This window comes from Xenopus laevis, chromosome 2L (assembly GCF_017654675.1).
Source record: "Xenopus laevis strain J_2021 chromosome 2L, Xenopus_laevis_v10.1, whole genome shotgun sequence".
NCBI lineage: Eukaryota > Metazoa > Chordata > Amphibia > Anura > Pipidae > Xenopus > Xenopus laevis.
In genome coordinates, this window is record NC_054373.1 from 116,618,838 (window position 1) to 116,631,531 (window position 12,694).

At 39.8% G+C, this 12,694-nt stretch overlaps 1 protein-coding gene across 3 annotated transcripts in view; it reads left to right on the forward strand.

Moving 5' to 3' along the window:
- Positions 1 to 411: 411 nt before the first annotated feature.
- Positions 412 to 12,694, forward strand: part of gas6.L (growth arrest specific 6 L homeolog) — a 49,899-nt gene continuing 37,616 nt past the window's right edge. The window contains exons 1-3 of one of the 3 annotated variants that reach the window (XM_018244903.2): positions 412 to 548; positions 2,715 to 2,869; positions 5,191 to 5,357. In XM_018244903.2, coding sequence (XP_018100392.1) covers positions 2,800 to 2,869; positions 5,191 to 5,357 — 237 coding nt within the window. In that variant the 5' untranslated portion in view covers positions 412 to 548; positions 2,715 to 2,799. 3 annotated transcript variants of the gene reach the window in all.

Genomic DNA, 12,694 nt, shown 5'->3' on the forward strand with positions numbered 1-12,694 from the left:
TCATTCAGCTGAGATTATATAAAAGGTGTATAAATCACTATCCAACTGCCAAAAGTTAATATACATTTTTTGCACAGATATACCTGAGCAGACAGACTGAAAGGAAACCGTGAAAGAAACCATTTCCCAGCCCCCCCCCCCCTTAGGCTCACACAGTCATTCAGCCCCTAAGGTATTCTGGGACTTGAAGTCTCTGCTTTCCATATTGGGTAGTGGCACAGACTCTCTAGAAAGAACTGGGACTCCAAGTCCCAGAACAAATGCATGCAGATCCAAAAGAAATAAAGGACAAAGTGCAATGGGACATTACACTGATTCTTGAGCTTCTGAGCACTCAGTGTGCCTGGGGGTGACAGGCTGTTTTATTACTCTATACTCCCTGGTAATGATTTGTCTGGTTGCTAACCAGACGGATTGCTTAAGCTCTATTTCATGCTCTTCTCTTTCTCTGTGTGACAGCAGCACATACATTGTTGCATTTCTTGGTACTGCAGCAACAGGAAGTCCTGAACAATCAGCCTGAATAGAAGCATTCCGGTGCAATACAGGTAAGTGGCAGGTAGAGATGAGAGTCAATAAAGCTAAGGGCAATTTTTAGTCTTTTCATGGTAATACACAAAAATAACGTAAGTTTTACTGCATGCCCTAATGAGCAGAGTCTAATTATAGCTCCTAATTAGTAACTACAGTCAGCTTATTTCTGTAACAGCATGCAGGATGATTCTGATAGTTTTGCGGCACCATACGCGGGGGGACATTTATTTGCATTGTCTCCCCTTTCACTTTCAATAGAATTGGCTGTAAGTTCCAGGGGCAATTGTCTTGGGTGCTTATTGTTCATAAATCCACTATTTTCAGGCAATAAATACCTGTCACGTGACAGCAACACATACTTGCAGAAAGAACATGGGGAGATGTCGCCTGCAGTGAGTGGCCTAACTAGAAGTTACTGGGTTGCCCAAACATTCAGAGGTTGTCCTGTTTCACCAATATATGTTGAAATTACTAATTAGAGCCTCAAAGGCCCCCACTATACCTCCTGGGCCCCCTGCAGCCGAAGGGTCTGCTTCCTCTGTAGTTACACCCCTGTCTGCGCTTAAATCTTTGCTACTACAGGTAGGGTTGTCACCTTTTCTGGAAAAAATACCGGCCTTCCTATATTCTTGCTGTTTTTTCCTATTAATATCATTGACATCAAGCATCATTTTTACCAGCCAGATGGCAACCCTAACCACAGGTGACAACTTACCAGAAAAGACTTTCCACTGAATAACATTACGACTGCCGCAAGTGAAACCTTTTGCCAAATCACAAGCAAATTGCAACACTCATTTGCCTTCTTTCTCTATATGTGATCAAAATCCACAAGTGGTATCAATTCTAGGTTACTACTTGCCTATAACAGTGTCAGACTGGCCCACCGGGATACCAGGAAAACTACCGGTGGGCTCAGGTGTCAGTGGGCCCTCATGCAGCTAAATATTTGGCCATTCCCTATTTCTATGAGAATAAAAAGGGTAAATAGATAGAATAACAGATTATAGTATTATAGTATGTAAAGAAAAGAGACTATAGAGGTTGAGTGAGGACTGAGGAGAGGAAGAATATTAATACTGAGTGGGCCCCTGGTCTAAGGTTTTTTGATGGGATGTCCCAGTTCGACACTGGCCCTTAAGCTGGCCATAGACGCAAAGATCTGATCGTACGAATCGAGGATTCGTACGATTTTCGGAACGTGTGTGGAGAGTCCCGACATTTTTCGTCCGGCGGAGATCGGTCGTTTGGTCGATCGGGCAGGTTAGAAAATTTCTGTCGGCTGCCGATAATATCTCTGCGTGTATTGCCGATCGTATGATTTTCAGTGGGAGACTGTCACTAGCTTTGGTTGGACATAGATATCGTACGATTGCCGTCAGGGGCAGAACATTGCTGATCTGTTCTTTAACTAATCTGACTGGTAAGACTTTGATCTGAATGGTTAGTGGCGGGTTCGGGAGATGGGAAAGTCCGATCGTACGATGATTCGTACGATCGGATCTTTGCATCTATGGCCAGCTTTAGGATCCCTGGATTTGACATTTCAGGGACTTGGCAATTCACACTCAATTCATATGAGCAGGATGAATGCAGAAAAGTTTGAGGGCTGCCATTGAAAGGGTGTAAAACCGTGTGGTAGTTAACGAATGTTGCCTCTTGGTGTGGGCTATAGAGCAATGAAAAGGAGAAAACGGTGAGCTGAAACACTTTTGCTTTTACAGGTTGTTTGCTGTGAGTCTGTGAGAGAGAGCTGACGAGGGCGGAGCTGCACCGCTGAGGCGTTGGGCCACACCCACTCCATTAAGCTTAGGACAGAAGCTAAGTGAAAGTGCAGCAGAGCCAATTGAGTTTAGCAGGAAAAACAATTAATTTTTAATGGGTGTACGCTTCAATTTTTTTTTAGAATTGTATGACATTTTTGTGTTTGCATTCATGCTCGGGCTCCTTTAAGAGCCTGTTATTTTAGCTCTCTTGTGCCCGAGAGAAGCGCCCGCCTGCTCCCTGCACGCCCGGGGACTGTGAAAGGCTTTTGTGCCGGAGCCAGGCTCATTCATATAGGTGTGTCTGTAGATGTGTGTGCAAAGTTTTATCAAATCATTGGAAGGGAGGGAGGCCAGTGACTCCCCCGCTGGGACTACTGCTGCTGCTCGGGCTGTGAATGTTTTTCTCTCACACAGGAGCTGCCGGACTCGGGATCTTGGCTGCTGCTGCTGCTGGAGCAAGGACGGACCTCTATAACGCTGGCTTTCTGCTGCGCCCAACATGAGGATCACATCTGTCCTGACAGCCACGCTTCTTCTCACCCTCCTGGTTGCAGAGCCCTCGCATGGCAGTGAGTAAGGGGCATCTTCTCTTCCTCTTGGCTCTCAACTCTGGGGTCGGGGGCAAGGGGCGTGTATTTCTGTACCCACAAAGTGCATGGGCTGAACTCCCTGTCTCACCATGGCCTCTCACCTTTGCTGTTATTCAGGTTTCTGCAAGTTAATGGGATACTGTCATGGAAAAACATGTTTTTTCCAAAACACATCAGTTAATATTGCTGCTCCAGCAGAGTTCTGCACTGAAATCCATTTCTCAAAAGAGCAAACAGATTTTTTTTATATTCAATTTTGAAATCTGACATGGGGCTAGACATATTGTCAGTTTCCCAGCTGCCCCAGTCATGCGACTTGTGCCTGCACTTTCGGATGGAATTACTTTCTGGCAGGCTGCTGTTTTCTCTTCTTAATGTAACTGAATCAGTCTCCATTGGGACTTGGCTTTTACTATTTAGTGCTGATCTTAGATCTTCCAGGGAGCTGTTATCTTGTGTTAGGGAGCTGCTATCTGGTTACCTTCCCATTGTTCTGTTGTTAGGCTGCTGGCGGGCAGGGAGGGGGGTGATATCACTCCAATTTGCAGTACAGCAGTAAAGAGTGATTGAAGTTTATCAGAGCACAAGTCACATGACTGGAGGCAGCTGGGAAATTGACAATATGTCTAGCCCCATGTCAGATTTCAAAATTGAATATAACAAAATCTATTTGCTCTTTTCAAAAATGGATTTCAGTGCAGAATTCTGTTGGAGCAGCACTATTAACTAATGTGTTTTGAAAAAAACATGTTTTCCCATTATATTATCCCTTTAAATGTCAGTAGGAATGAGCAACAGCTGGTTGGTTGTGTCTTATTTCCCTGTGGTGAGCTGAGAATGGGGACAGTAAGAAAAACATACCTCTGCATTATATATATTTAAAAAAATAAATATATATATATATATATATATATATATATATATATATATATATATATATATATATATCTCTCTTGTAATCTTGGAATTTTTGGGAGATGGATATGGTGCATTGAACTTCCATTGTTTATTTGCTTTGAATAACAATATAAAGTGCTCATTTTCGGGCATGGCTATTATGTACTTACCTCACTATTTAGTGAGCAAGCATTGGTCTATCTGCAAGCTTTAGTGTGTGCTTTATTTACTGAACGCAAATATGCATTGTCACGTTACCTCCTGTATAAAAGAAAACTCGGACTAGCGGGGATTTTATGGGAACCCACTTAAAATATAAAGGCTTCTATAGCTTTTTCGATGCGTAAATACCAATACAGTAGGGATCCAATGGATTTGGTTCAAGTGTGCTTCAAAAGCGGACGAAGCTCCTTGCAGCCCCGGGTGCAAATTTTACATGTATCCAATGAAAACAGCAGCACTCCGGTACTATTGATAAGGGTGAAAAACTTTACTTAAAATGCCTTAGGCATTTTATGTAAAGTTTTTCACCCTTTTCAATAATACCGGAGTGCTGCTGTTTTCATTGGATACCAATACAGTAGGATTCCTGTAGACAAGGTTACTTTTTCAATACAACTCATATCCCCCCTTGGCTATCTGGGGGACTCTGGGAATACCTGGGGGCTGCAGTTTGACCAAGCTTTTTATAGACTCGGAATCTCGGATACGATTTTTTTTTTATACCACAACCTATTATAGTGAGTCACAATACTATATCTGCTTGTGACATAATCCTGAGGTTCATGCACTTTTACAGCAATAATCCTCTGAAAATGCAGCCAGTTGTTTCCCATCATCAGCATTTCTTTTAGTAATTGCTCCCAAGTGTACCGTAAGCCACGTGCTTATTGAGAGTTATGGGAAGAGATCAGCTGGTCTCTTATTACTGCAATTTCTCCAGAGAAACTCTCAGAAATCCAATGCCTATTGTGGCACTTTGATTATATAGGGATCTGCATGAGAGGCAGTGCTTGAATCTTTATTATATTATTGTATATAATAATAAAAGTGATTGCTATGTCAAATTGAAAGTCAGTTTTGTGGTGTGATTAGCAAGTTGTGTTCTGTTGGAATGATGTGGTATATTGTTCTGCCAGGTAATCCATAACTCTGCCCAATAAAAAAGCACTCAGTACTGGATTATTGATTCTCTGTCTGGAAGATTTAGACATTGCCTGTTATGTGAAAGAGGACTAGTTTGATTGCTTTATGTTAAGTGCTGATCTGGGAAAAATACAAGGTGGTGATAAAGTGATTAGAAAAGATGACAATAAATTGAATTATAATATTGTTTGGAAATATACGCATTGATGGAGCAGATAGTGTCTTGTTTTTTTTTTTTTTTCATGGGACATATCTAGACATCCTACTGTCTGCCAGAGATGCCTCCCAATTCCTGCGTCAGAGGCAGAAGAGGGCAAACCAAATATTTGAGGAAACCAAACAGGGACACTTGGAAAGGGAGTGTGTGGAAGAGCAATGCAGCAAAGAGGAGGCAAGAGAGGTCTTTGAGAACAACCCAGAAACAGTAAGTGTTTTTGTAATACTATTTCATTAGACTAATAACTGATACAAGTTGCTGGCTATAGATAGATTTCATTCTTTCCTATGTGACAAATATCATGAGGGAGCAGGTAAAAACACAATCCAATTTCTTTTTACCAGAGACATGTAGTAGTTATATTGTTGTTTGAGGGTTTCTAGAACTGCAGTGGCATTCACTGCCTCCTTTTGGAATGCCAAATGGACATACACTGTAAGCCGCGTGGATCTTTACCAAATTTAGCCACTGTACTGGGCCAAATTAGGATGATCAGATACTTTGTCCCCCAATGCCATAATGGTCCCTAAGAAGACCTCAATGTAGAAAAACCTCACGGCACTCAGGTCTGCATTAAAATTTCAGTGATTTATTGAAGCGGAGTGCAATGCAACGTTTCGGGGTAACCCCCTTTGTCAAGCATTTGTCAAGCATCATGCTTGACAAAGGGGGTTACCCTGAAACGTTGCATTGCACTCCGCTTCAATAAATCACTGAAATTTTCATGCAGACCTGAGTGCCGTGAGGTTTTGCTGCATTGGGAGGTTGCCGAGCCTCAACCCACGTGCACCAGGCAGATCTTTATCTATCGTAAAGGAGGATGTGCGAATCCACACTACATTGGTTGCCCTAAGAAGACCCGAGAGTATGTTCTAACCTGTCATAGCTATGTGACTTATTTCCAGCCAATTATCTGTTGGATGGCCCGCTCATGGGCCAATAAACTGCCAATTTAGTCAGTCTTGATGGGTAACCGCTTTTGTCAGTCCATGTCCACCTTAAGGTACAGTTAATTACTGTGAGAATTCTCTCTAAGATAGCAAGCATGTTATTGGGAAGAGCAACTTCTGCCATCCCTTCTGCAACTTCTGACTTTATCTCCTATATGTCCCTAACCCCTAGAGATTTTCTTTTTTAAAAAAAATCTGCCATGTGCTAATTTTTTTTTAAATTACACCTCACCTATATTGGAGAGTACATACAATAATTATGTCCACTCACAAAAGCCATGTATAAAGTTTTAATGAACAATAAAATTAGATTTGTTTTGTGTATTAAATTGTATTGAATTAAGTATTATAACTTTGTTATTGTGGGTACTAAATATTAGTATATTAGTTTTTTTGTATCACTGGGCACATTGTAGTTGTACCACCTGATGACTGTCCTGCACTTTGGTTACCTGTACTGATGGCACCCCACAATTAGTCTTGTAAACACAGTATATTCCTCCTAGGGGAGGTTAGGGCAGCTCAACAGTTGTTTTTTTTCCATACACTGTCAATTCCTCATTCATATACCTCCCATCTATAATAGTGAACCCCAACCAGTGGCTTGCCAGCAACATGTTGTGCACCAACACCATTGATGTTGCTCCCAGTTTCCTCTGCGAGCCCAAGTGCAAGATTATGCCAGTCACCTGTCTTGCTGATCCAGTCCACACACCCCCTTATAACTCTAACATGGGCACTGCGCCAATGAGGCGTACCTAGTGGGCAACATCCCACTAGCTACCAGGGATGACAAAAATGCTGCTTCTGGTAACTTTAAGGGCCAAATTTCCGGTCTCATCTAGCCCAGAGAGTGTAATTGCTAGTGTCCTGGACCAGTCCGCCGAAATAGTGGACCTCCTCTGGGACAAAAAGGTGATCACCTAGGGGAGTGGGCAGTGGCAGAGGGGCCAGGATCGCCCCTGAACCCTAAATCCAAGTATCGGCTGCTGGAATGTCTTCTCCACCTAGCCAGGACAGAACTGCCAGAAGAAAGCACGCATGACATCACACAGAGCAATGCGATATGTGATTTGTAAGTCAATAAGCAAAATATAGAAATGAAAATTTCAAATTATAGAGCTGCTGTAAAATAAATGTATGTATCTGTCTGTCAACTGCTTACATGAGACAGCAAAAAATGTGACATTTAGGCTAAAGTCACACAGAGCATTGGCTCCACTGCTCTCCTCCTGCATTGTGTAGGCAGGGAGAAGTGGATTTGCTCTCTTCCACAGCTCTGTGTAGCTGCACTGACAGGCACAGCTTTGTCCTGAGTGTAGCTGCAAGGAACAGAGCGGAGATTGGCCTGAAAATGCCAGCTTTCATGATTTTCGTGCTCTGTGTAGCTGCGCTCAGGAAAAACTGTGCCTGTCAGTGCAGCTACATGGACCTGTTGATGAGAGTGTATCCACTTCTCTCCACCTGCCTAAAAATGCAGGCGCAGGACAGTGGAGCCAATGGTCTGTGTGACTTTGACATTAGACTGAAAAATCAGTAGGTCTTGTTCTTTAAAATTTCAATGAGATCTGATCTGCTATACCGGGAAATAAAAATTGGTCCATCTCAATACAAACAAATGACTCACTCAATCAATCTCTTTCAGATTCCATGTGTGGGTGGAAATGCTGCTGTGTTTTTTTTTTTTATTATTATTATTGTATTAAACCGTCTAACAATATGTTTGGATTCAGCAGACGTGTTTTGATAAGGATCAAAAGTTCATAAGTGAGACCATTGCTTGGTTTTACACACAGAGTGACAATTATAATACTACTTACTATTAAAAAGCTTAATTATGTTAAAATGATGTCATCTAAAGGAATATATGGCACCTTTGAGCAGACTGGGGGCCATAAAATCCATTGGAAGGCCACATTCAGGTTTGTGCTAGACTGTCAGTAGTACTACTTCAATACTAAGGCCTGTGTCACACTATTCAATACTAAGGCCTCTGTCGCACTATGGACACTTGAGTGCTTTCTGATGAAAATATGCTCCATGTGCACAATGACATCCAGTCCTGTCAATGCATACATATACATCTGGCATATTTATGCTGGCGAAGAAATGTGATGTGTCCTATAGACCTAAAGTATAAGCAGCATCCACTCTGATGGTGGGTTAATGGAAAGAGCAACTATTTGCTTCTTCATTCTACCTGGTCATCCATATTGCCAAAGACAAAGCTGTTTTTGTGTGTCTAATTTGTGCAGTGATTTAGTGGGTGGAACAAGAGCACATTACTGAATGCTGCTACAACAGTTATTTTAACCTTTTGACCATGCATTTAATGCGGACATGTCATCTACACATAAAAAGCTGTATAATGAAAGTCCTTTGAAAATTAACATGGAACTTAAATTATATTAAAATTAATAATTTTAATGAATTTTTTTCATTAAAATATCCATACCTGTTTTTATATTTGAGCTGTCAATCAAACATTACCTGCACACCTCTATGCCTGAGGCATAGAGGTGGGCCAGTCAATTACTTTCACTTTCTATTCAGCAATTCCTAGATGTCTCTGCACTTGCACTCCCTCTCCCTCCTCATGCTCATGCTCTTTAATTGTGTAGGACACTATGCATTGGCATTAGGTCCCCCATTCTGGTGCATACACAAGATTTTCAGGTGATATGTTCACAAAATGGCATCTGACTGTATGTGTGTCACATTTAAAAGCTCTTTTGAATTCTGCCATCTAATTCTGTACTGAAACATGCTTGAGCACCAAGCTGAAGGAATTCTGAATAGCTCAATGTGCAGGAGTCTTGCCAAAATAGGAAACTATCCAGAATAGCCAGCTGTGTGGGACAATATATATAGTCCATATCTGTTTGTAAATATTAATATTATAGCAACTCAGCAATTTCATATTAAGGGAGAAATGTTAAAACCTTTCCCTCTTCATATTGTTTCTTTTTAGTTTATCAGCAGTCTGAAAATAAACTATATGTAGAATAAAAAACATACAGTCAGGTTAATTTCCTCCTGATAAGATTGACCCTTGTGTATGTGAATGTGAAAAATACATTAGATTGTAAACTCCACTGGAGTAGGGACTGATGTATAATATATGCACAGCACTGTGGAAATGTGTCTATATAAATACCAGGAACAAAATAAATATACTTTATTAGGTAGGAGGGTGGGTAATATTTCACTTACTAAATCTGCCTGCCTTAATTAATATGCCAAGGATTAAAAATCAGGGTACCATAGCATAATAATCCCTTTCAGCAACAGTAACTAGGAGAGCAAACTTTATCAACGAATACCTTAATATCCAAGGAAGGGCATGTTCAAACAACAACATGCTGATTTTTTTGAAAGGCAGAAGTTTAACTATAGAGGAAGCAGATCCTCAGACCAATAATTACTTTCAATATATTAACGAATAATCACAAGCTTCAAAACAGCAGCTCTCCCTATGGGTTTACAGATACATTGGGTGCAATACATGGACAGGACTATCAACCACAAGTGATGTCTTTGGAGATAGGCCTTCTGACCCAATTCTTACCCTTAAAGGAGAAGGAAAGCTACGGCATTTTATTGCCAATAGATAGTGTTAGAGTAAAAAGCTCTAGAAGCTCTCTGTTTGCTTAGGATAGCAGCTGCAGTATTAGCTTGGTGTGACATCACTTCCTGCCTGAGTCTCTCCCTGCTCACTTATAGCTCTGGCCTCAGATTACAGCAGAAAAGGGAGGGGTCGGGGAAGAGGAGCAAACTGATCATGCTCACACCCGGGGCAAGGAGGTTTAAGCTGAAGGCAGGAAGTCTTATGCAGAAGCCCATATGTACACAATAGAAGGAAAGAAATGCTGTGTTTCTTTTGACAGAGGACTCAGAGCAGCACTACTTTGAGGGTTTACTGGTATATTTAGGTGGACCGTTATGATAAGGCTTACTTATTTTAAACCTTTTCCAAAATGTGTGTCTTGGCATGGCCAGTAACATAAGGGAGTGTATTACTGCAATGGGTTATATTTTGGCCATTTTGTTCTGTTTAATTAGTCTTGAGGCATGTGTGCAAGAGTGTCATAGTTGGCCAGATTTCTGTTTTGGTTTTTTTTTTTTTAAGGGGAAGAGGCAAATTGCTCCAGAGTATCCCTATGAAGGTGCCCAAGGGCAATTCGTTCTTCCAATCTCTTTGTGTATAATTGCTTAAAATAGCTGAATTTTTAATTTAGGTATATTTAGGAATCATTCCCCTTTAAAAAACAACTTGGTGTAAGGCCTGATGAGATTTCCAAGAACATGCTGTTATAAAGGGACTTCTGCCAAAAGTGAAAAACTCAGGGAACTGACTGGAGAAAGTGGGATTTTATAATGTGATTACCTTCTGCCACTTTAGTCTTTCTGGCTGTAGCACAGAACTTGAGATCTGTGGACTCCAGCTGTTGTGAACTACAGATTATATTGGTCCTCAACTGCCAAATGCTTAGAGCCATCTAAGAGGTCTGAAGAGCGGTGATTTGTAGATATTAGAGTTGATATATGAATGTTGGCATAGAATGTATGATTTTAAGACCACTAGCACAATAAAGCAGTGCATGGATGCAAATGTGATATATATGTAATATGTATTGCCCATTTTGGTGACCCTAACTGTAAATACTACATATATCCCCTTTTAATAATCTAGCCAGTTTACAAGCATCTTCATTTCCTGGCAGAATATTAATACTAGCATCTCAGACCACTTGCTGGTGTTAATCCTTACTGGCAAGTACACACAATAACATGCATAGCTGCTTATAGGTACAACAACCAGTGAATGTTTTTTATCCATTACTTACTATGTGCCATAAATGGAGGCATAATGCCTTTAATTAGAAGCAGGTATTGGCAACCTCATTACTGCTTGTGTCATCCTGACAAGATTTAGTTCACCACAGTAGTTTGGCAAAATGCACAACATAAAACGATACTTTATTAAAAAAATATCATATTTACTGTGAAATGGAAATTTACAATCACTCTTGTTGGCAAAACTCTTGTTCGTCAATGTGTTGTTAACAGAAGAATGTGCACTGAATGCCAACCATGATATCATCACAACCTGAAATGCAAAATGGAATCTTCCACAGTCATTCATTTATAATTTTTATGAACATTATGGTAGTGTTGCATTATTTCTACAATGCACTAATGCTTATGTTTTAATTATCTAACAACACAATTGCACGCATAAGTTGTACTGTCCATTGACTGAAAAGCAACCAATGAAATATCTGCTTTATCATCAGCCTAACTACACTATGCCAGTCAAAGTTAACTGGTGTTAATTTGCTTTGTTCAGCTATTGGACAACGCCAGGTTACTTTGTAGCTGCAATTATTATGCTACATATTTATATAGCTCTTGTACATTTTCAGCACTTTAGAGATTATACATCATTCACATCATATATATTCATTTTAAATAAAACTACAGGTATGGGATCTGTTATGCAAAATACTTTGATTTTTCCGGATAACTGATCTTTCTCTAATTTGGATCTTCATACTTTAAGCTTACTAGTAAATCAAGTAAACATTAAATAAATCCAATAGACTGGGTTTGCTTCCAATAAGGATTAATTATATCTTCGTTTGGATCAAGAACAAGGTACTCTTTTATTATTTCACAGAACAAGGAAATTCTTTTTAAAAATTAGTATTATCTGGATAAAATAGAGTTTATGATAGAGAGCCTTTCTGTTATTCTGAATTTTCCGGATAATGGGTTTCCAGATAACGGAAACCATACCTGTTCTTCTATCTGATCCATAACAAATCTATCGCAATGTATTATCTAAAGCTATATTAAGCCATGACTCTGAGTGTAAATACCGTATACAGAAAAGATACAATCATGACTATGGGGTTTAGTTTTCTAACAAATTATGAATGACTTATTAACATTTAAAAAATTATATTAATTAGATCTCAACTCCAGGAAAATAATTATTTGTGGTGAGATCCATTTCCTCCATTCTGTACCACAATTGTTGCTTTCAATATAGCTTTAAAACTGTGTTTTGTATTATGCTATATCCAAATATTACTTTTATTATATATACTATTATAACTGGCACTGAGCTCCTTTCTGCCACTGATCCAAGACAACCCACATTTTGGGAACAACTGTCTTATGTTGAACAAAGGTAAATGTAGCCCTAACATAAACAGAGAACATTTTCTTCTATTCATATAAAAAAACGAGCCGTTAAAATGGAATTAATTAAATGAAACCTGACCTCAAATAATTGTATATGTCTTTTATGAGACTAAGTATTTTCAGAGCCTGAAGAACGTCACCATTTTCCAGCAATCAGAACAATGATCAATGATTAACAGCTGCTATATTTACTTGGGCTTCTGTAAAGGTCAGAGTTTGGGCTTAATCACTTTTTACAATGCAGAATCTATATAAATCCACCTGTTTCATTTTCGTGTAAGTTTAGACTGTGTGATGCAATATTTTTTTTACAGTGAAGCAGACATTTATTGTAGGAATGAACAAACCTGTTTGCCTGGTTAGCAGATTGTGAAACTAGCTCTT